The sequence below is a fragment of the Mustela nigripes genome, chromosome 1 (genome assembly GCF_022355385.1).
Source record: "Mustela nigripes isolate SB6536 chromosome 1, MUSNIG.SB6536, whole genome shotgun sequence".
Classification (NCBI taxonomy): domain Eukaryota; kingdom Metazoa; phylum Chordata; class Mammalia; order Carnivora; family Mustelidae; genus Mustela; species Mustela nigripes.
In genome coordinates this window covers 146,426,611-146,452,277 of record NC_081557.1, presented here as the reverse complement: position 1 = coordinate 146,452,277, position 25,667 = coordinate 146,426,611, and the positions used below count along the sequence as shown (strand labels likewise).

The 25,667-nt window shown below is 34.8% G+C and overlaps 1 protein-coding gene across 9 annotated transcripts in view; it reads left to right on the top strand.

The window, feature by feature from the left end:
* RBM46 (RNA binding motif protein 46) overlaps window positions 1–16,401 on the top strand; it is a 51,516-nt gene extending 35,115 nt beyond the window's left edge. For 4 of the 9 annotated variants that reach the window (XM_059374863.1, XM_059374857.1, XM_059374847.1 and 1 more), the window contains 3 exons: window positions 6,211–6,301; window positions 7,199–7,258; window positions 14,295–16,401. In XM_059374863.1, the coding sequence (XP_059230846.1) occupies window positions 6,211–6,301; window positions 7,199–7,235 (128 nt within the window). In that variant the 3' untranslated portion in view covers window positions 7,236–7,258; window positions 14,295–16,401. Of the gene's footprint in view, window positions 1–6,210; window positions 6,302–7,198; window positions 7,259–9,105; window positions 9,834–14,294 lie in introns of those variants that run through there. The other 5 variants (XM_059374872.1, XM_059374880.1, XM_059374890.1 and 2 more) reach the window with 5 other exon arrangements.
* Window positions 16,402–25,667: the final 9,266 nt, after the last annotated feature.

Sequence of the window (25,667 nt, the reverse complement as noted above, 5' to 3'; positions counted from 1 at the left end):
TCCTTCTGACTTCTGTGTTTTTGGTTTTTATACAGCATTTTATATACTTTTGTCTGGCTTCTTTTAACATTATGTTTATGAATAAAGATTGGTCCATGTTGTTGCATGTGGCAGTACGGTTCATTCACTCTCATTGATAGTAATATTCCATCAGAATGTTAGAATTTATTTGCTGTTTCTGTTGTTGATAGAAATTTGAGGTGCTTTCAGTTTGTGCTGTTCGAATAATGATGCTGTGAAGATTCTTGCATGCATTCCCGTTGAATACATGGGAGTAAAAGTGGGTCATATTTTTAAAACTTGAGTAAATAATGCCAGTTTTTCAAAATGTTTATATAAATTTACACTTCATAAGCAACATGTGGGTTTCGGTTATTCCAAATTCCTGCCAACACATGGGTATTATTAATCTTTGAAAATTTGGAACATTCTGGTTAGTATATATTGCTGTCTCCTTGAGATTTTAACTTTTATATCACTGTTTACTAATGATATCAAACATCTTTTAAAAGGATTACGGGGCATTAAGATTGATGAAATGTCTTGTTCTAAGTTTCTTGTCTCTTTATTGTAGTGGGTTGCTTTTTTTTTTTTTTTTTTTTATTACTTAAGATACAAGCCCCTTGTTGGATATATATTTTCTACAAATACCTTTTTCTGTGTGGCTTATCTTTCTACTCTTATTCAAGGTATACTTCGAAAAGAAGTTCTTAATTTTGGTATGGTTTAATTTATCAGTTTTTTTAAAGTTAGTCTTGGTTGTGTCCTGCTTAAGAAATCTTTGCTTACCTCAAAGTCATGAAATAATTCTCCTAGAAATTGGGAATTTTTTTTCTTTTACTTTTAGTGAGGGTTTGAAGTACATGTTCATTTTATTTTACCTTCAGTATGTATAATCATTTACATAGCACTATTTATTGAAAAGACTACCCTTTTCTCATGACTCTGAAGTGCCACCTTCAGCATAGATCAAATATGTATGTGTATGTACACACATGCATACCTATGTGCACATACCTGCCTTATTCTGGGTTCATTATTTCATTGATCTAATTTAATTTACCACATTTTCTTAATTATATAACTTTGAAAAGTCTTAATTTGATAGAGAACATCTTTACATTTTTTTTCTTGATTATCTTGGCTCTTCTCAGCCCTTATGTTTCCATATGAATTTTACAATAAGATTGTTAATTTATACCAAAAAGAAGTCCTACTGGGACTTTGATTAAAATTGAATTGTATATGCTGATCGATTTGCAAAGGAATGACATTTTATACTATTGGAACTTCTGATCCATGTATATTATAGATTTTTCCATTTATTTAGGCTTTCTTTAATTTTTCCAAATATTCAGTAGTCTGCTATATAAATTTCTCCTACATCTTTTATTAGATTTATTTGTAGGTATTTAATGTTGCTCAGTGCTAATGTAAAAGGTGCCTTTTAATTTTGATTTCTGATTGCTTATATAAGTACATTTTATTTTTTATGTTTTAAATAAAATGATCTGATTCTAATGATTTGATCCTCCATTATTTTAAATTTTCTACCTACACAGTCATGTCAGCTGCAAATAATGAGCTTTTTCCTTCTTTTCTATCCTTACACTTTTCTTTTTTCTCTTGCCTTGTTGCACTGGCTAGAACCGCTTGTCCAGCATTGAATACAAATGATGATAGAAGGCATCCTTTTAAACTTTCACTATTTCTCCATTAAGGTATGATGTTTGTCATAGCTTTTATTATAGAAGCACTTTGTCACAGTAAGGGCATTTTCTTCTATTCCTAGTTTGCTAAGAGTTTTTATCAAGAATGACTTGGGTGATGAATTTTATCAAATGCTTTTTTGTATATAGTTAGATAATTATATCATTTTTGTTTTTTATTCTTTTAATGTGGTGATTTGCATTGGTGTTTCAGTGTGACATCAGTCCTGTATTTCTGTAATAGATACAATTTGGTCATCATGCATTATCTTTTTTGTGTATTGCTAAATTTGGTTTTCCTTATTTTTTTTTAAATTTAATTTAATTTTTCCAATGTTCCAAAATTCATTGTTTATGGACCACACCCATTGCTCCTTGCAATATGTGCCCTCCTTAATACCTACCATCAGGCTCACCTATCCTCTCACCTATCCTCCCTCCCCTCCAAAACCCTCAGTTTGTTTCTCATAGTCCAGTTTCTCATGGTTCATCTCCCCCTCCTGAGTTCCCCCAACTTACTTCTCCTCTCCATCTTCCAGTGCTCTTTGTGTTACTCCTTATGCTCCACAAGCAAGTGAAACCATATGATAATTGACTCTTTCTGCTTGACTTATTTCATTCAGCATAATCTCTTCCAGACCCATCCATGTTGATACAAAAGTTGGGTATTCTCCTTTCTGATGAAAGCGTAATATTCCATTGTATATATGAAACATATCTTCTTTATCCATTCGTCTGTTGAAGGGCATCTTGGCTTTTTCCACAGTTCGGCAATTGTAGCCATTGCTGCTATGAACATTGGGGTACATATGGCCCATCTTTTCACTACATCTATATCTTTGGAGTAAATAGTAGTGCAATTGCAGGATTATAGGGTAGCTTTATTTTTAATTTCTTAAGGAATCTCCACACTATTTTCCAAAGTGGCTGCATCAACTTGCATTCCTACCAACAGTGTAAGAGGTTCCCCTTTCTCCACATCCTCTCTAACTAGTGTTGTTTACTGTCTTGTTAATTTTGGCCATTCTAACTGGTGTTAGGTTGGTATCTCAATGTGGGTTTGATTTTAATTTCCCTGATGGCTAATGATTTTCTTAGCCATTTTTTCTTTTTCTTGTGTCTTTTAGCCATTTTTTTCTTGTGTCTGTTAGCCATTTGTATATCTTCTTTGGAGAAGTGTCTGTTCATGTCTTCTGCCCATTTTTGGATATGATTATCTGTATTTTGGATGTTGAGTTTGAGGAGTTCTTTATAGGTCTTGAATGTCAGCCCTTTATCTGTAGTGTCATTTGTGAGTATCTTCTCCCATTCTGTGGGTTGCCTCTTTGTTTTGTTGACTGTTTCCTTTGCTGTGCAGAAGTTTTTTATCTTGATGAAGTCCCAAAAGTTCATTTTCCCTTTTGTTTCCTTTGCCTTTGGATACATGTCTTGAAAGAAGTTGCTTTCTAGTTACTGCCTATGTTCTCTTCTAGGATTCTGATGGATTCCTGCCTCACATTGATGTCTTTTATCCATTTTGAGTTTATCTTTATGTATAGTGTAGGAGAATGATTGAGTTTCATTTTTCTATACATAGCTGTCCAATTTTCCCAGCACTGTTTATTGAAGAGACTTTTGATATTTTCTTTTGGATTTTTAGACCTCTGTTTATTAGTGAGATTGGCCCATGTCTTTCTTCCTAAAAGCAGGAAGTTTTTTCTCTTTGTTCTGTGGAAGAGTTTGTATATAATTGGTATGATATATTTTTTGAATATGTGAAATACCATCAAGGAAGCCATCCTAGTTTAGAGTTTTCAGCCTTTTTTTTTTTTTTTTACTGTAATATATACATATTCAGGCTACAAATTTCCCCTCCTAAGGTATGGTGATCACTGTGACACAGTTTGTTGTATTTTATTTTTATTTTTATTATGTATTGATTTATTTTTATTGTGTTAACTTCTGTAGTCAGCAGTCCTCGAGTTGTTGGGTTATAGATGGATAATTCTAGTCACTGCCTCTATTGTAATAATTGTCTTCTCCCTGTGTTTCTGTGTCTTCACAGGGCAATCTTCTGTTTTCTCTACTCCTGGAAGGATACCAATCATATTAGATTAAGGCTCTATCATACTCTGCTGTGACCTCAGCTTAACTAATTTATATTTGCAATGGCTCTATTTCTGAATAAGGTCGCATTCAGAGGCATGAGTAGTTGGACTTTAGCATATCTTTTTGAGACATACAAGTCAGGGCAAGTTTGTTAATCATATTTAAATTTATGTTTCATGATTTTTTTTTTTTTTTGGTCTGCTCATTCTTTTATTGAGAGAGGGTTATAAAAACCACCCACTGTGATTATAGGTCTATTTTTATTCCTCCTTTGGTTCTTTCAGGTTTTGCATTTTATATTTTGAGGTTATATATTAGGTGTATAGAAATCCAGAATTTGTTATATTTCTCTGCTAAGTGTACCTTTTATCATTATACTGTCATTCTAGCTCTATCATGCTTTCCTGCCTTAAGCTGTACTGTACTTTTCTGATGTTAACTTAAACTTACTTATAAGCTGTCTTTTGGTTAGTTTGCATATTATATATTTTTCCATTGTGTAATTTCTACTTTTACTGTATCTTAGCCATAAGATGAGAGCAGTATATAGTTAGGTTCTGTTGTTGTTTTTGTTGATGTTTTTGTTGAAAGTCTGTTCTTTGAGTGTTTGGTTAACTTGCATTTAATTTTCTTATTGATTTGCTTAGAATCTTTCATCTTGCCATTTGCTTTCTATTCTTTGTTCTATTGCCCTATTCTCTTTTTCTTACCTTCTTTAGATAGATAATTACTTTGCCCTTTTCTCTTTTTTCAGCTGTATTAGCTGTAGAGTCTTTACTGTTCTTGTAGTAATTACCCTGTTGATTCCAACTTGGATTCTTAACCTATTAAAGTCTAATATTAATGCTTTTATCACATTCCAGACAGTGCAAGAACCTTTATACACTTCAACTTATTTCTTCTTCCAATTTCTACAGTGTCATGGTATTACCATATGTTTTATCTTTTTTTTTTTTTTTTAAATAAGTAGTCTCCACACCCAGCATAGAGCCCAATGCGAGGCTCGAACTCATCACCCTGCGACTGAGACCTGAGCAGAGATCAAGAGTCAGAGGCACCCTGGTATTTCCAAATGTTTTAAACTTGTATATTTTAGCTCCCGCATACCTAATTATAATAGTTCTTTCTAAATATATATTTGTATTCATTTACATTTACATTTTTAGCTTTTTCTTTATTCTTCATTTCCTATTTTATATCTCCAAGTTTCCTCTATACTTGTTCCTTTATATTCTGCCCAAAGAACATTCATTTGTATTTCCTTTACTTCAGTTTTGTTTACCTGAATATGTTTTTGATTCACCCACATTTTGAAAGGATATATATATATATATATGTGTACATATATATAAATAAAATAACTGCTGATCTTATATATAAGATCATATATATATATAAGATCTTATATATAAGATCAGCAGTTATTTTCCTCTAGCCCTTTGAAGTTATAATTCCACTCTCTGTTTTCTGGTTTCCACTGTTTCTGTTGAGAAGTCAGCTGTAATTTACTTACTGTTCCTTTGAACAATCACCTCACCCCTGCGGGGAGTTTTAATATTTTCTCAATATCTGTGATTTCTGAAAGTGTCACTGTGATGTGCTTACGTACTGTTTTCTTGGCTTTTATCTTAATTGAGACTTTTCACCATGTCTAAAATCTGTGGATCAATGTTATTCATTTGTTACAGAAAGTTCTAAGTTACTCTGTCTTCAAATACTGGTTTGGTCTTGTTTTTTTCCTTTATTTTTATACAGTACTCCAGTTAAACCTGTGTTAGACCTCTGTACTGTATCCCATTTATCTATTATGTTTTTTCTATGTTTTGCACTTTTTTGTATGTTTTGTCTGTGTATTTACCTCGGACCCTTTGTTTGGTTCATTAATTTTTTCAAAAATATGTGTGTAACATGCTGATAAAACCATTTATTTGGATTTAGTTCTAGGATTTCATTTGACTTATGATTTACATTTTCCCTTCAGAATTTTTAGTCTTTTATTTCCTTGAGCATATTAGGCATAGTTATTTTAATATCCAGTTCTGAAAACTTTATCTAAATTCCTTGTAGATAAGTTACTGTTGAATGTTTTTCTGTTGGTTTTAGGTCACATTGTTTTATCTTTCTGTGACTGACTATTTTTGATTGAATGTCATATATTGTCTATGAAAAGTATAGGGATAGTTTGAAAGCTAGCATGCACTTACGTTTATTTAGAGAAGATTTATATTGCTTCAGAAAGATGACCAAGGTACTGGCAATCCCAGATTGCCTTATTAATCCAGGCAGGGATCAGGAAAAGTTGAAGTTGAGTTTACTCTCTCTTAAAGTTGGTCTTCTCTTAAAAAGTTCAGTTTTATTCAGGCTCCCAGCTATCACTAGCTCCACAGCTCTAATTTTGTCCTTTTATCCTCAGAAATTTGTTTGTCTCTTGTTATCTTCCATTGGCTATCAGATCCCTCTTCAGAGATGACCAGTCCTTCTAGGGGAAAACACATCTCCAAAAGGTGTGCAAACTATGTTGGGTTTCCTTCTTATCCAAGATCACAGCCCCATAATTCTTCACTGTCTTCCTTGGTCCTTCTCAGTGCTTTTTGATAAATCCTTTTGCTTTTTAATAATTACCTGCATTTTTTAAACTCTTACTAGAAGGGTTGATGGTAGTTACCTAAGTTCATCATGTAAATAATAAAATATTTTCACTTTTTTTCTACTGAGTTATAATCTTTAAGATGGCTATTTAAAAATCTGTAGTTCTATGTGGATCATCAAACATTTTCATTTGTTCATATTTTTTTTTTTGCACAATATCTTAGCATATGGTTGGATGTACATCCTGACCAGAATGCTTTAAGGGATATAAAGAGATAACCACTAAAATGTATGGATATCCAAAGTTGTACTATATATGGTTATATTATGTTTCAAATATATAAAGTTTAGCTGTTAATAAGAAAAACTTTTTTTAAGCTTAGTATTATTTTGGCCATCTATCTCTTTTTATGACAGAAAAGATACTGACATTTTTCAAATTCCTTTAAGATTCTTTGGGCTATCTTCTTATCAGAAATTGGGCAATCTTATTTGTTTTTAAAGTCCTTTATTTTATTAGTACTTTTTGGAAAAACCAATTAATAAAGACTTAATTTATATAGAGAAACTTTTTTGGATTATGTATTAACTCATACTTTTCATTTATATATCAGAATACTGTTTTCTTTTTTCATCTTTGCAGAGATTCAGAAATGATAATTATTTGTCCCTTGTTTGTTTGTTCTTTAAGTTTATTTTCCTACTTACTGATTGAGTTTTTAACTAAAGTTATCAAGGATTCCATGCACTTCCAAGATTAGGGATAACATCAATCTAAAGACTCAATTCTTTTCTGTCTTCACTGATTACAGACAGGGAACACAATCTCTTCAGCCTGGACCTATGTAGAAGAATTTGGAGAAAATAAACAGGTAAGAAAAAGTCTTTTAGGAATATTAAGTGATATATTTAGTTTTCAGAAAGCCAGTTATAAATTATTCTTATGGTTATAAGAAGAGAATTTAAAATTGTCTAAAAAAGCTTGTGAAATATTTGGTTATAATAGCTTTATTAATTATAGATTTGTTAAGAAAAGTTTTAAAAAGTTAACTGGTTTCCATATTTCAGGTTCTTCTCAAAGCTTATAACATACCTAGTGTATGTTTTGAACCACTACATGTGGTAAACAGTATTTTAATGTAGATGTTGTTGGAGTGAGTGTATTATATGTAGATTTTCAGCATTTCTCAAGTTTATCTGAAAAATTTTTATCTATTTTTTTTAACTAATAAAACAACAATTATTGTTGATGCAACTTAGAATAAAAGTTATTTACTAGGATTCATGCTTTAGTTTTTCCAACATGGTGCTGAAAGGATAGGTTTTAGTAGGATATTAAAGGTAGTTTATAGTTTAAATAAAGATTACTTTCATTCAGCTTCCTTTTCACATGTTGAGGCAAAGAGAATGTTGTGGTTCCCTGGGTAGAATCCATGTACTAGTTCTGTGTTCTTAAGTAAATTAACTTTTATCTTTCTGTGCCTCAATTTCCTTGTTGAAGAGGAAAATAATAGTATTTGTTTTGCAAGGCTTTTATAAGGTTTAAATAGTGCTGATGTTGTGTATAGGTAGCTTTGGCACTTATTAAGTACTCAATAATTAACTCATTAATAGAACTCATGCATTAGATACAAGGAAATGTATTTATTATGCTTGAGGCATATGACTTTATTTTTGTATATCTTAATCTTAACATAAAATTCAAATATGGATGCTATTCACAGAAATTCCTTTTACAAGATTCTGTAGTTCAAATTTTGAATTATGAGGACTAATTTTACTGATAGAAATGAGACTTGAAAAGAGTTGCCATCTTTTCTAAGGCTTTTATTCTCTCTTAACTTTTGCCCAGATAGTTTTTCTAGTGAGCTGTAGTTTTTGAGCCATACTGAAACCTAGATAACTGTAGCGCTCAGATAATAATTTTCTCATATAGGTTGCTTTTCTATTAATCTCTTCCAAATGGTTTAGGAACTGTCTTGAAAAGGAATTTGACATAATCTATTAAACAAATGTAACAGACTGGAAACTCTAGGTGTGGTTTGTTTGGTCTCTTTGGTTTTTTGAAAGGAAATCAGTTTGATTTAATTTCAGTACAAATAGCTCGACACCTGTTTTACATTTGGTCCTCTTTGAGTTCTTTTTTCATTTTTTTGTTACAGCTGAGCCTCTGAGGGCATTTGAATTTGTAATCACTGTGTTTAACATAGTTCAAGAATATTTGTTTTATTTTTAATGTTTGCCATTACATACTAGCTCTATTAAAATTTCTTCCCAAAGGGTTTTTAATGTTTATTCAGTTAAATAACAGTTTCTAAGGTCAAACGAGAGTTTGGGGAATGGTGTGTAGTACATACTGCCTTAGGAAAAATCATAATGCTTATTAGTGTATAAAAAATCACTGCAGTAGCAAACTGTGTAAGTGTTAAATCCAGTTTTACTAAAATTTTTTCAGTATTTTATTTGGCTTAGGGATTCTTGTTTTGAGTACTTCAATTGTACAGTGATATACGTTGGGAAACACTGAAACTAACTGAAAGAAACACTTGGGTTTTGTTTATAACCTTAAAAAAGTATAACAAATACAATAAAGTGCACATTTAAAGGGTAGTACACTTTGGTCAGTTTTGATTTATGTATATATCTGTGAAATGATATCACAGTCAGGAAAACATTTTGCCACTCCTACAGTAACCTGTTCCTTTGTCTTCTTTTCCAGGCAACCACTGATCTGATTGCTGTTACTATAGATTAGTTTGCTTTTTCTAGAATTTCAAACCTTTGTTTTTTGAAAGCTTAAATAACAATCTTTAGGTAATTTAGGATGAAATAGTAGTAATATCTTAAAAATACGAGTACAGGTATCTGACAATTATGTTTATAAAAATTGATATATACTGTCAAAGTTTCACAGCAAGAATTTGAAACAAATCACTCAAAATTAAATAAGAAATAAATTGTAAATTTAAAAAACAATTAAAAACAAAAACAGATGATTTTTTCCCCAAAACTGAATCTGAAAAACAGAGAACTAACCAACTAGAACTTTATAAGATAAAGAAGTTAGAGATAATAACTCTCATACTTATACAGCCACCATTACTAGGATTATCATACTGAAAGCCTCCTAAAAATCATCTAAAACATAAAAACTTACCTAAGCTATTATATGAGCCTAGTCTTAGAAAAAAACATTGGTCGTGTCTACTTCTTGCTCTTTTCTGTCAGTTGCCTATAGCAAAAATTAAGTAAAGGTTAAAAATACCTTGTTTTGGTCAATATTTAATTGTAATAGGGAAAGTAAACTAGATAAAAATGCCAGTAAATTTGATAATAACTAAAGTGTGCTAGCCAAAAATATTACTTAAAAATTCTTGTTAATAATTTTTAAATATGTCATAAGTTATAAGTTATTTAATAAGTAGTAATTTTGAAAATTTCCTCTTCTGTTTTACAGTTAGTTCTTGGTAATTCTTTCCTAGGATGGAAAGGACAAAATAATTGATAAATGTCATTTACACTGTAATAGAGATTTTTTAAATCTCTCTTTGAATCCAGCCATGTTTTCTGTTCTGCATATATACAGTGCTGTGTTAACATGTTAACTTGTTAATAGGCAGGTGAAGTTTAGTGAAAGAAAGTTACTGAGTTGTTTCAGTTATGGCCTCTTTGAATTTTAGAAATTGAAATAATAAAATGGTGAAATAAAAATTTTTTCAAAAAATTTAGTAAATTTCCTATAGAAATCAAAAGAAGTACTTAAAGTATGTATTAAAGTTATGGGATATGTATTAAGGGTATGGGAAATGTGTTTCATAGATCAAAATATCAGGTGCTTCATTCTCATACACTGCTTTTAGGAGGGTAAAACAGTATAGCTATCTTAGAAAACAGTATAGTTGCCTCTAAAGTTAAACATAAAATTACCTTATGATCCAGCAAGTTGATTTCTAGTTATTTACTTCAGAGAATCGAAAGCATATATCCACATGAAATTTTGTACACATTATTCCTTAGCAGCATTATTCTTAATAGCCAACAGAGAGAAACAACCTAAATATCCATTGACTGATGAGTAGATAAACAAAATGTGGTATATTCATGCAAGGAATCCAAAGAGGAATGAAGTTCTGATATATACTACAACATGGGTGAACCTTGGAAACAAATGCTAAGGAGGTAGTTTAAAAAGACAACATAAATTGTATGATTCCATTTTTTTTTTAAAGATTTTATTTATTTATTTGACAGAGAGAGAGAATCACAAGTAGGCAGAGAGGCAGGCAGAGAGAGAGGAGGAAGCAGGCTCCCCGCTGAGCAGAGAGCCCAATGCGGGGCTTGATCCCAGGACCCTGAGATCCTGATCTGAGCCAAAAGCAGAGACTTTAACCCACTGAGCCACCCAGGCGCCCCCTTCCATTTTTATTAAAAATCTAGAACAGGCAAATCAATAGAAACAGAAAAATTAGTGGTTGCTGGAGCTGGGGGAGAGGAAAGAAAGGAGTGACTGCTAAATGGTTCAGAGTTTCTGTTTAGGGTGATGAAAATATTCTGGGTCGTGTTTCTGGTTACATAACTTTGTAAATCTATTAAAAACCACTTGAATTATACTTAAAAAAGGTACATCAAAAAGGGAGTGGATTTGAAGGTAGAACTTAAATAGTTAAGGAGAAGAAGAAAAATAGTTAACAAGGAGAAGAATTATGAAGAATGTACTTACTTAATGGAAAGTTAAAGAGTATGGTCAGAAACAAATCAGAAGAAACAGATAGCTAAAAAAGTGTAGGAAGACACTTGGAGCAAATTCAGTGTAAGGTCTCCATTAAGGGTTTCCTCCCTCTTTTATATGAAGCAGAGAAGCAGTTTGAGAATCCATGGTGTTTGGTCAAGATGTGTAAGAGAATTAGAAACAAACAAATGAGACAAATAGAGTAAAGCAGCGTGTACATCCATTGCTTAAATTTTCACTGAGAAGCATCTTGGTGGTGGTTTATCTCTTGTGTTGGTCAGAGAAAGGTAGTAGACTGAATTAACACAAAAGTGGAACTGGAAGAATGGTGGTGAAAGTGCTGCCAGTCTCTGCACTTGCTCCCAGGTCAGTGGCACAGCAGTTCCTGCCTATTCACTTTCTTGCTCAATATAGCCACAGCTTCCATATGGTTGGGAATTGGGGGTCCTTTTAGCCATTACTGCTTGATTAGAATAGGCACTTAAGGTTAAGCCTGTTTCCAGTATAGATCAAAGTTACTCTATGGAAGTGTATTCTTTCCAGATATAAATATGAAATTGTAGGCAATTTGCTCAAAATGCTATCTCTAATCATTACATTAGAGCAAACTCCATTTATTTATTTTTGCAAAGGGCCTTTTCTTCAAATGAGATTCTTAGATAACATTTAGCATATAAAACGGGAATGCAGAGCTGCGTGGTTTGAATGGGAAATGTGGGGGTGAGTGGGTGCAAGCAGCAGCCAGATAGCTGAGAGCACTATTTACTGTATTTCTACCCTCTAACAACCTCTTATTAGACAACCTCTAACAAACACTTTCCCCAGCCCAGTTTTGAGAAGATATACAGAGTGAAAAAGCTGGTCAAGTAGAAATAATACTTTCCTAGGAATTAGGAGACCTAATTTTTAACTCTTTTTTCTTCATTTAACTGTGGGAGTAGCCAACAGTCACTTAATCAACCATCTTTGGTCTGTGTCACTCTTCAGTGAAAGGTGGTTAGAATTTCAGAGACTTCTGAGGACCAACCTATTCCTGGTTTATGATTTTGAATTAGAGAATTTGATTAGCTAAAAATTTTTATTATAAACAATAAAAAGTCAAACAAATAACAATAGATCAAAAGGCTTGAATACATACTTTACTAAAGAACATGTTCAGATGGGCAACTAAACACATAATTAGTTATGAGGGATTAGTCATGAGGGAAATCCAAATTAAAACCAAAATGAGATTCCATTTCACATACTGGGATAGTTATGATTCAAAACACTGGCAATACTAAATGTTGGTGAGGACATGGAACAGAGCTTTTGTATTTTACTGGTATGAATGTAAAATGGTCACATTGGAGAACAGCTGAGCAGTATCTGTCTGTCCAAAGACCCAGCAGTTCCACTCCTAGTTATTTACCCAAAAGAAATGAAAACATATATCCACAAAAAGACTCATATGAGAATATTCATAACAGCTTTGTTCATAATAGTTGAAATTTAGAAACAAATATTTATCTGTCAGCAGGTAAATGGATAAAAAATGTTATAGTGTATACATACAATAGAATACTGCTGAATAATAAAAAGTGACATACACAGCATAGTGAATCTTAGAAATTATATTGAGAGAAAGAAGCTAGGCTTAAGATATTTTAAAAAATACATTTTGTATGAAGTCTAAGACAAATCTAAGCTATAGTGAGAAATCAGAAAGTGGTTGCCTCCTGCAGAAGGGCTATTAACTGGAAAGGAACACAAGGAACTTCTGGATTGATGGGTATATTTTATATCTTGTTGCATAGGTTTATAGTTATCAGAACTCACTGAAATGGGCACATAGGATATATGCATTTCACTGTATATAAATTTGTACCTCAATTTAGAAAGTATTAAGACAGTTGAATAATTCTTAGTGTAAAACTTAAATTCTGAAATTGGCTCTGTCATTCCCTTAAGAAGGGAAAAGGGGAGGACAGATCCAAGTCTTGAGACAGAAACAGTGGGATTGAAGAGTTAAGAATATTCATTGGGAAGAAAAACCAGGGGTGGGCAAGTAAGTATATGCTAGGAATTCTGACTGACCTAATTTATTTCATAAAAATCAGTGATGCTTCCTGATTTTTATTTTCTGTGATATATATTATATGTTAGATCTAAGGAAAACACGATTCATCTAGGTTTATGTCAGTAGTTACTATCTTAAGTTTGATATGTATTGTATTTTCTGATTACCCAGATTTTTTCTGAATATATTTAGATTCTTGTAATAAAATTTACTTTTGAAATGCTTATAAAATCTTATGAACAGTGAAGCTTTTCATTTCCTAATTTTCATAGTATTCGGGGGAAATTTTTTTCTCTTGATTTATCCTGTATGAGTGAGGTCAAATTTTGTATTTCAATTTAGTTTCCTTAGAAATTTGAGAAGACAACAGTTAATTAGTGTATTTTTAAATTAAAGGTTTACAGTAGGAGACTATATAAAATGCCCATTTTCAGACCTAAGTACTAAGCCAGTAGCCAGTTGCCTGGCTATTTTCTTTGTGAAATCATTCTCTGAAGATGTCTCTTATCTACATTTCAATGAACAGCCTGCATTAACTGTTGCATGGGTGTAAACCCAAAGTGAAAGTGATTTCTCTGAAAACTACATTTTCCCCACCTACAGAAGTATAACTAGTTAAAGATCTGCTCTTCTAAATCGAATTGTCTATGGCCACATTGTTAAAAATTAAAAGAGAAAGTTGTATCATAGATGCCTGTCTAATAAATAATTGTCTATATTTGTGTAATATTCTTTAGGGGGAGAGAATCAGAAATTCTTTTAAACAATTTGAATTATGGAAGCACTAAGATTTTTGTTAATACTAAATACCATACCATTTAGGCACAGTGCCTCCTTCAAGAAAAACAATTCTGTGATACCTATTTACCCTACTTTGGATATTAGGAAAGCAAATGGTATCAAAGTAATTCCTTATCCAACTTCAAAATACTGAAAATATTTTGAACTGGATATTTTAAATGTATTTGTCTTTTTGGAACAGACTGCTTTTATTGCTTTTATGGTACCACTAATAAAAATAAAAAGATTATAAAATTAATCAAGTTAGAGTTTTATAGTGTTAGAAATTAAACATATTTAACTGATTTTTATTTTTTCCATTTTTTTTTTTCTTAACTAGGTCCTTACTGATGTTGCTTGAGCTTATTCTCCTGCAGTTGATCACATTCCTGTTGGCTAAATATTAAGTCCCATGACAACATTAAGTTAATGCTTATATGTTTTAGGCCTCATCTATAAGACCAGGAAAATACAGAAAAAACTTGACTTGTGCATTAGATTACCTAATTCATTTTTTTTCATTCCTAGAAACACCATAACTTTTATAAATAATCATTTTATAGTCATTGTTAGGCCCTTGGCTTATTCTACCCTAAAGAACATAGTTGAGTTTTTGGAAAGTACAGGATTTACAAATTTGGTCTTTAATATTCATATACACACAAAAACATAACAATGAAGCAGGAAATTATTGGTGCATAAGATGAATGTTTATTGTGGAATAGTAATACTTCAAATATAACTGGTTTTTAAAAAATAATTTGGTTTTAATTTTTGGATTTTTCTATACTATAAGTTGATAATGGTTTCTTGAAGTTTATTTTATAAACACGATTCATTTTACTGTTTTATGGTACAAGTAGGAACGCTAATGTTAAATTGGTATATTGAGTTATACAGAAGTTTATATTAGTATTTAAATAATGAAATATTGGACAGTTAGTTTACACCAAATGTTTTTGCAGCCCAGGGGAGAATGTTTCTGCTGGCTTGATGCCAAATACAGTTTCAAAAAAAAAAAAATAAGCAAATATGAATTCGCTGGTTTTTAATCTTTTCTTCATGGACTACCCTTTAGCATCAGAACCAAATTTAAAAGGAGCTGCATTGTAGAACAAGGGAAATCAGAGGTTCTCTTTTTTCTTTGATCAAACCCACAAAACAATGAATAGATACGCAAGTAAAAGATATCCAAGAATGCATTCTAGTAAGATCTCTGAAGTTTTGTGTCAGTGAAAGAAGTTGCGTCAGTGAAAGAAACTTGCGTCAGTGAAAGAAACTTCTAGTAAAAAACCATTAGAATTTGCAATGCTCTGAATGTTGAAACAGTCTTTACCAGCAAAATAGTATTAGCAGGATTTTGAATGTTAGAACATTATGTCAAACTGTGATTATAGTTTTAATGCTTTGTCTCTTTGAATTAAATTTGTATCCATAAAGATGTGCAGCATAATTGTTCATGTATTTATTTACAGACTACAATTTTCGTCGCAGCTCAGTAAATAGTCTTTCCCCTGTTAGTGCTACTTTCTCTTCTGGGACTCCCAGCGTGCTTCCTTATACTTCAAGGCCTTATTCTTATCCAAGCTATCCCTTGTCACCAACAATATCACTTGCTAATGGCAGCCATGTTGGACAGCGACTGTATATCTCCAATCAGGCCTCATTCTTCTGAAGAAGATACTGTAAACATGCGTATGAAAGTTTCTTTGTAAAGCATGCAAATTAAAATACTGTTTTATTTTAGAATCGGGTTTGCACATTTGGTTTTAAAATGATAAATACATATTTATTTCAACATAGTAAACATCAACCATAATTCAGAATAACCTACAATTGCAGAACTTGTAAAAATGCTAAGTTTAAAAAGTTATTCAGTAGTTTCTCTTGATAAAGGTATAGCAAACTACTCTTCTTTTTAAACTTTTGGGATTTTAAATACTTCTAATTCCTGAGTGGGCAGTAGAACCCAATAGTTTATGTTAAATTTTTGCATAATAGCTTTGCCAAATAGCATTTCACAAATATTTAAGCACTTGCAGACAATGGTTACACTACATTTGATTACCAAGGATCACTATCTGTATTAGAGATTGTAACAGTTATATTATATAACCAGAAGCAACTAACTATTATGTAGAAAGAAATGAAGGGCAAAAATTAAGATACAAATCTTTTGCAGTACGAAAGGAAAAGCAGTCTACCAATGTGGTCCTTGAAAATAACTATAAATATTTTACTTAATTACCTGTTATAGAAATAAATTTTAATTTTGCTGTTAATGTATTTCAGGTTTTTATAGTTATACTTCTTTTGTGTTTTTGATATTCACTGTATAGTTGTTTGACTAATAAGTGTTATGGTTTTTTAATGTTGAAATCATGTGTTGTTTAATTTTTGTACGTGAATTCAAATTCTTTGACATTAAATATGTGATGCTTCTAATATGTATGTGTTTTATTTTTGTTTATTAGTATACACAAAAAAGTTAGCTCTCACAATCATCTTGACCTTTTCATGGGCTAAGTGACTTTATGGGACCAAAGCAAAGGATATTGCAGACCAAAAAAAGTGTTTGTTTTGTGAAACATAGTAACCAAAATCCTTTTCAGGAGCCAATAGAAATAATTTATTGGTGAACCCAATGAAGTTTTCTTCTTTTACTTATGAATACTTAGTGAATCCTTTCATTTTGGCTGTTTAATGGTTTGGTAACTAATGATGATTTACATAATAATCAGGGACAAAAATTTTTCCAGCCTTAGATACCAGACATTAACTTTGTTGATTAACTCATTATGTAGGAGCATAGAACATGGGATTTCCATACATAGAATATGAAATGGTTGCAAATATTTCTTCTAGCTTAAGTTTCTAGCAGAAGTTAAATGGAGAGTAAATTACAGTTGACCCTTGAACAACTGGGTGGAATCACTTATACAAGGATTCCGTACAGTACTGTAATATATTTCCCTATGATTTTATTAATAATGTGTTCTTTTCCCTAGCTTTAATGTAAGAATACAGTATATAATACATATAACATACAAAATATGTGTTAATAGAATGTTTATGTCACTGGTAAGGTTTCAGATCAACAGACTCTGAGTAGTTAAGTTTTGGGGGAGTCTAAGGTTAAATGTGGATTTTTGCCTACATGGGGATTGAGATGGGGCAGTTGGTGCCCCTGAGCCCCATGTTTGTTGTTCAAGGGTCAACTGTAGTCTCATTTTTTTTCACCCTCTATGGAATGCTCATTCCATATAACCATATGCAGTATTTAATTTTCCAGGTTACAGCCTTAGATTTTCTAATTTAAATTAGCATAGATATTATACTAAACCAAAATTAATTTTTTTTCCTGACATAGATTGTATAGCTTTTGCAGTTTAAATACCATGACTTACAGGTTCATATCACTCTTTTGGCAAACACATAGAGTGTTTATTTAGTCAGCTACTGTGCTAATAACCTGGGGATATGGAGGTGACTCTGTTTCCAAACCAAAAGAAAACATATTAATATAGTTTTTCATAGGAGTGTTTGTAATGGCCCAAATAATCACAGTTACAAGTTCCCAAGCATTTTCATTAAACAAACAAACCCACATTGAGAGAGCTTACCAGCCACACACACTAATATGATGGAAAATATGTAAGCCTTGGTTATCATATTAGATTACCACTTCTGCCAGGTAACAGTTCTTTTTTTTTTTTTTTTAATTTATTTTTTTCAGCGTAACAGCGTTCATTGTTTTTGCACCACACCCAGTGCTCCATGCAATCCGTGCCCTCTCTAATACCTACAACCTGGTTCCCCCAACCTCCCACCCCTCACCCCTTTAAAACCCTCAGATTGTTTTTCAGAGTCCATAGTCTCTCATGGTTCACCTCCCCTTCCAATTCCAGTTCTTTGAACTTGGAGACAGTTTTTTGATCTGTCTGGGTCATACTTTAACATTTGTAAAATGGCAATACACACCTTCTAATGTTAAAAACACCTGTCAAGTAGAAGGCACTCAAATGGTAGTTGATATTATTTGGATATAATTATATAAATCATATACTATTTGTACAAGTCTTTCATCTCCTCTCCCTTCAGGCAGAAATCTGGAACATCAGTACATTCATGTCAAACACTGTCCATTTATATATTATAGATGAGCAATTAATTTTGTTCATGCTGCACATGAAATTTCATTTGGTTTGTGAACATAGATGCTAATTACTTGTTGCTTTAATTCTTATAGGCTGTATAAAGCCTTTGATTCAAATAAGGGCTTCCCTAGTTAGTTCATCACAAATTATTATGGATAAAAGCCTCTTAGCTATTTGATACAGCTCACGGGTCAGGGAAACAATTCTTAAGACAGTCCTTTATCAGATTCTCTGTGCAACTTTATGCAAGGGACCATGGCTGAGATGTGGAGTAGTCCTATTATGGAGCGATGATCTATTTTGCATAAAATCCCTTCTAAACAAATCAGAAGACTATGCAGAAAGCTTAACCTTATTTCTCTAGTTTAAATCTTTTATAGTGTTACAGTGGAAAAGAGTTCTCTAACTATGACTTAACATCTTGTAGCCATTATAGAAAAGGTTGTTAAGTAATTTAAAAAGAACATGCACGGCAAGAAAGTACATATGTCAAAGGAAAAAGATGAACAAGAATCGCAAGTTATTTTTCCAAAAGGCTAAATTCTAAAATTTTAAAATATCAATAAAAGACCATCCACTCAACGGGCGCCTAGGTGGCTCAGTTGGTTAAGCATATGAATTGATTTCTGCTCAGGTCATGAGCTCAAGGTTGTGGGGTCTAGCCCCATGTTGGGCTGTGCGCCCAGAGTCTGCTTGTCCCTCTCTCTTCACTTGAGCTCTCTCTCCCTCAAAACTCTTTAAAAGAAGTACCATCTACTCGAGAAAAATGGATAAAATAGGCAGATAACAGATCGCCCTTAAATGTGTAAAAAGATGCTTTATCTCAGAAGTGCAAAGAAAGTTCAGATTTTCAAAGAAATCTGAGAAATTCAAAGGTCTGATAAAGTTTTGGTAAGATTTTAAAGAAGTATTCTCATTTTACTGCTGAGATTATAAATTGGTATGATTCATATAAAGAACAATTTGGCAGCAGTTGTCAAAAATTACAAATACTTCAATCATTTGACCTGCAATCCTAATGTTTTGGTGATTCATTGAAACATTTTTTATAGCCCAATCAATACCTGTCATCATGGGACTGATTAAAATGATACATTTATTGGTGCATATTAAGAAATAAAAAAAGAGACACTCTTTATTCCTAATATAGAAAGAGATAATGTTAAGTGAAAAAGAGCAAAGTTCAGAAGTATGTGTGCAATATGCTGTATTTTGGAATAAGGAAGAAGACATTTGTGCTTATATTTGCATACCAGCCAATGGAAGACTATACAAAAAATTAAGTGATTATGAGAAAGCAGGTAAGATTACACTTTAAAAGTTCCCTTTACTCCAGACACAATGTGACTATCTATCTTACCTATCTATCTATGTCTCTGTCTAATCTATCAACTATCTTTTTTTTTTTTTTTAAGTAAAAATACATATGTTTTCAGAAACAAAAGATCCCTAAGGAACCATGGTCTGAACACAAGGACAGTAGGAAAAGCTACACTGATCATTGATGACTGATTGACCAAAAGTTGGGTTTTGAGTAGGGATCCATGGTAAAATACACCCAGATGGTAAATGCAATGCGATGTAACAATGCAAGCAGCTGTGTACTTCACTACTTTTGACTCAATGGGTCCAGTGTACTTCAAATATGTCACTATGAAATATATCATGTTTATAATCTCTGGTAGGAAGAACATATGAAGACTCCTCAGGGAACAAAGCCGGGTTCTCTGAAACAAATAATTTGCCTTTTTGAGAAACTGCTGTTAGAGACTATTATGAACTTGGTTGTTACTTGATCACCAAGTTCATAAAGCTGAACATGTTCAATAGCACTACTGTCTAGCAGAAATGGTGTATGACAGTCCGAAGTATTCTTGCTATGCTGCCGATCCTTACTCTCTGTTTCTAAAATTCGTTGGCCAAGGGGAAAAAAATGGGAACCTAGTACTCTAAGGATAATGGAAGTCACCAAAATCTAAATCTCTTTACACATTTTCTAGAAACTATGCAGAACAATAGCAAAAGCAAATAAAACCACATATGATCCACACCTTCAGCATAATGAGAGAACACTACACAATTTGCAAAATAGCTGTAAGTAAAAAATAAATACGGAAATGAGTTCCAGGACAGTTATTTTTTGAGCTCTTGATGCAACACTTTGTAGAGAGCAGAGGTATGTTGGGGTCTGGAAAACCAAATAGGAAAAAAAAAAGAGTAGAGGGTCAAAGGGTGAGCCAACAAGGAAGCCCATCCCAACAGTGAAAATACTAAAAATAATAATAATAATAATAAAAATTCTGGTATGTACAAGCAGCCTTGGAAAAGCAAAGTTTCCGGGGAAAGGAGGATTCTTTTGTTTAATATGTCATAAGTTAATTCAGGCCAACATAAAGTTTAAAAAGGTGTTTATATAACCCAAGTGTCTCTCCACATTTAAACACAGTGACCTTTAATACCATGATACAGACACTCCAAAATCAGCAACAGAAGCCACTCTCAGAAAGACAGGAACAGTAGCACTGCTGTTTCTATCAAGTAGAAATGGTATCCTCTCTCACCCCTAATTTAAAAGAGTTCATCATTGATCTCGTGTATTCTACATGTAGACTCCTTATATTCACTCATTCAGCAGATATATATTTTATGCCTACTTATTCCTGTTGTAATTAGTGTCGGATGAGCATACTTTGTCTTCTTTTGGAGCTGATATGTAAAACTCTCTGGGTGGAAGCTTCTAGATTGTTTGATAACAGAGGTATGACTGAGAACCATTAGTCTCCACACCAATATCCAGTCCTCAATAAATAAGGTGATCATCAGGATTGCACAAAATTCTATATAGCACAAATGTTAAGGTGAAATACCTCAGCTCTGATTAGGCAATTATGTACTCATTACAAAAGGGCTCTGTAGAATGTTCTCCAACAATAGGTAATTCTTAAAAGGCAACCTTCAGAGAACACTGGAGAGAGAAAAGCACACCAAATTTGTCATCCACCGAAGGATCTTTGACCCTTGAATTGGCTGCCTAGGGTCTCTTAAGCCAATCCCACTTGAGTATCTACTCCCGGACCTTTTAAATACCCCAATAGAACCACTGAAATCTTAGGCACCACATCAGGAAAATACGGCGTGTGAATTAGGAAAAATCGTTCTCTAAGCAGAGAAGGGGAGTTTCCAGTTAGAAAAATGATACATGAAAGATGGCATTGCGAGGCACCATAGCATGCTGAGGGAAGCAGTCTGGAGTCCTTGCGGGCACACATCGCAGGGCGGGCAGAGGGATGAGAATGAGGAGGGAGCCCAGCTGTTAGCCTGGAGAGGAAGGTGGGTGTCAGGGCACGAAGGGCCTTGTACGCCACGTTGAGGTGCTCCTGCTTTATCCTGTGGCACCTGAGAAGCCAGGTACCAAAGGGCCTGAAACGGAGAAAAGAATGATCATTCGCATTCCAGAAAGGCAGATTGGAGATTGGTTAAGGCCTTGAGGAGGAGAGCTGGGTTAGGAAGCCATTCCAGGAACCCAGGTGAGAGACGGCAACAGCAGGGCTATCTATATGTGACAGGCTTGGGGGTGGGGGGTTGCGGAAGGCGTACCCCGGAGATCCCTGGAAATGACTGGAGGTACCATTTGGGGAAGAGGGAAGAACCCAGAAGAAGCTTTCCTCTCTGGTGAGATGAGGTGGCCTGCTGGGTACGGTACGGTAGCCTGGCAATTAGCTTCTTTTGGGTGCTGCTGTATTCTCGCCGGTGTCCCAAGGGGTGGAAGCTCGAAACTGCATTTTCCAGGCGCTCCTGCAGCTGAAGTTCCGGACTTGATTCTGCTACGGGGCTGTCCCCACAGGAGCTTTGGGGTGTGGGAGTGACGTAGAGGCTGTCCTCCTACCGTTCGATACACTGGGGGAGAGGAGGGTGTTTCTAGCGGCAGAGGCCGCTCTCGCCATCCGCTTTGCAGGGGTGAGGCGGTGGCTGTGCTCAGAGCAGCACCCGCACCTGCCCCGTGGCTGAGGGCGGCTCAGGGGAGTGATTCGGAAAACCCAACGGTCGGGAGGTGGCTCCTGACTTCGACCTCTGTCTAGCAAATCGTGTAAGCACTCGGTTTCCCGTGTGAAACCCCTTCCCGAGGAGTTCTCTAGAATGGCTTCTGTCCCCTGCACCGAAGGGGTGGGGAGTCCGCGCCTGCCCGTCTTCCCTCCGGACGGGCCCGCCGTCCCTCCAGCCATGTCGCCGGCGACCTTCATCACTCCCCGAGTCTGCAGTGCCACAGCCTGGGTGCCCACGCGAGCGGCGAGAGTGCCCTGCTTCACGCTGCTTTTTTGTTGGAGGTGCGGGGCAAGGAGAAAACAACGAGCCTTTCCCCTTTACCTAGATTTGCCGAAAATTCCCCAAAATACTGCATTTCAGAGGCCCCTGTTTCCGAGTTGCCTTTTCTCAGAAGCCCTTGTCAGGCCGGTGATTCCTCCCCAGCAAAAGTTATGACCCTTTCCGGATGGGATCTTTCGAGAACAGTTTTCTTTACCTAACGTCTCCTGCAGGGGGCAACATCCTCCAGTGTATGAGGACAGAGCCCGCAACGGGCGGCGTCCGCCCTCTGGCTTGGCGAGGATTGCAAGAGCGTTTTGGAAGGAGAAAGTTGCAAAAGCGCTTGCTTGATTCCTAGTCTATATTCCTTGGATGAAGGGAAATTATACACACACAAATATATATGTGTGTGTGTATATACATATTTTTTTATTATTATTTTTTTTAATAAAAAAGATTGAAAGAATGTGTGTTCTCTTAAGTCAATCTTCGCTGACCACATGTGTAATGTTCATTGTACTCCCAGTGCTTGGAGGGCCCACATAATCTAAAAGCATAAATGACCACCTGCTGTAATTTGTTTGCTTTCCAAGAGCTGGAAAGAGCTCCCAGGACCGAGGGACAGAGGCATCACCATTCCTTGTGCATTTCATCAGTTGAAACTTACCTGACTGCCTCATTGAGGCACTGTGTTGTGTGCTGGGGATACAAAAGGGGAAAAAACAGGGTTTGTGAACTTGAGTTTAAAGAAAAAAGATTAATGTTTGGCAATAAATCATTTTAAAGATTTCTTTCAATCTGATGTTTAAAATGTTTGTTTTTCAGAGACATTGATGGGGCACATCATTGTCTTCTTACTTTATCTATGGGCCTTGAAAGGAGAGGTCACCTTTACTCTCTTCCTACTGCACCTGGTTTTTGACCACCAAACGGCAGCATTCGGAGAGGCCTTTGCCAGATCCTCACTTGCTTTGACTTTCCTGTAGTATTTGAAGCCATTTCTTTTTTTCTTTTAAATATTAATTAATTTTAATGAGGGGGAGAGAGGGGGAAAGCATGCAAGTGGGCGGAGGAGCAGAGGGCAGACCCCATCCTGAGTGTGGAGCCTGTGGAGGGGCTTGATCCAGACCCTGAGAATACAACCACAGCCAAAATCAAGAGTCTGAGGCTTTACTGACTGATCCACCCAGGCACCTCAAGGCCGTTTCTTAGAAAGCTTTCTTCTAATGTGATTTACAAAGTGTCTTCACATATATTATATTTTTTAAAGATTTTATTTATTAGAAAGAGAGAGAGCACCTACAAGACAGAGAGAGAGAGAGCAAGTGAGTGCAGGGGCAGAGGGAGAAGAAGTCTCCCTGCTGAGCAGGGAGCCTGACGATGAGGGGTTTGATCCCAGGACCCTGAGATCATGACCTGAGCTGAAGGCAGATGCTCAACTGACTGAACCACCTAGGCACCCCTCACACATACTATTTTTTTTTAATCCTCCTTCAAACCCTGTGATGTTAGCAGTACAGGGAAGTAGAGCTATAGTGAGATGAAGTGACCTGATTAGGCTCTTCTCTTCTTTCCCAAATATAACAGTGTTACCACATGCTTTATTTTTATTTAGATTTTTCTTTCTCTTCATACTGTCCCTATAGATATACCGTGGAAATCTAAAGTTTGATGTATCTGTAATCCAACTAACCGTGTCTCTTATTTCCTAAAATACTCTCTTATTCCCATCAGTCACGCAGTCTTCCTCTTTGGCTTCCAGAAGTGTCATCCTTTATTTATTTATTTTTTAAAATATTTTATTTATTTATTTGACAGACAGAGATCACAAAAAGGCAGAGAGGCAGGCAGAGAGAGAGAGAAAGAGAGGGAAGCAGGTTCCTGGCTGAGCAGAGAACTCAATCCCAGGACACTGGGATCATGACCTGAGCTGAAGGCAGAGGCTTTAACCCACTGAGCCACCCAGGCATCCCTCGTCCTTTATTTCTATCCTGTTTACCTGCCATTGATCTTCCTTAGAGTCTTATCTAAGTTTTTTTGTTTTGTTTTGTTTTGGTCTGTGTGTGTATGTGTGTGTGTGTGTGTGTGTGCTGCCTGAACCATTACAGTAGCCTTCAGCCTGAGCTCTGTATTGATGACTTCCTCCCACAGGCAAAGTTTATAACTACATATTGTCAGCACCTGTACCTGTTTATTGCCTATTTCCTTGGGACAAGGACCCAAGTATAGATAATATCTGGAACAACACATTGGTGTTTCTTAATAACTATTAGTTGGATGAATGTTGAAGTGATGAACAGTGCTGTAATCATCTTCTCAACTCTCAGTTCTGATTTTATCAGTCTTGCCCCAAAGCTTCCATGGCCAACTCTGGTCTAAATGCCATCGTCATTGTCTGACCTATACCTGCTTTTCCATTTGCCTGATACAGATCTGGAGGAAAGAGAACACATGAGCACTGTGGGTAGAATTGTAAATTGGTATAATTACTAAAGAAAACAGTACAGAGGAGGCTCAAAAAATTAAAAATAGAACTAATGGTTGTCTGGGTGGTTCAGTTGGTTGGGTGACTGCCTTTGGCTTGGGTTTTGAACCCAGACTCCTGGGATTGAGTCCTGCATTGTGTTCCCAGCTCCCCGGGGAATCTGCTTCTCCTTCTGACCTTCTCCCCTCTCATGCTCTCTCTCACACTCTCTTTCCCTCAAATAAATAAACAAACAAATAAATAAAATCTTTTAAAAAACCCAGAACTACCATATGATCCAGCAATTCTACTTTTGGGTATATATTCAGAGGGGGTAAAAAAATACCCACTAACCCAAAAAGATGCCCACACCTCCATGTTCATAGCAGCACTATCTGCAATAGTCAAGACACCAAAACAAGGACCCATACATACCCTAGGTATGTATCAAGGTATAAAGGAATAAATAAGTTGTGACATGTATATGCAATGAAATATTATTCAGCCTTAAAAAGTAAGGAAATCCTACCATTTGCAACAAAATGTTGGACCTTGAAGTCATTGTGCTATGTGACATAAGTCAGAGAAAGACAAATACTGTATGATCTTACTTACATTTGGAATCTCAAAACAAGCAAATAAAAATAAACTTATAGAATCTGGAGAAAGGTGATCAAAGGGTACAATTTCCCTTTCTGCACCTTCATTATTAATGTACAGAAATATTATGGATTTCTCTACATTGGTTTTTTATCCTGCAACTTTACCGAATTCATTTATCAGTGTTAGT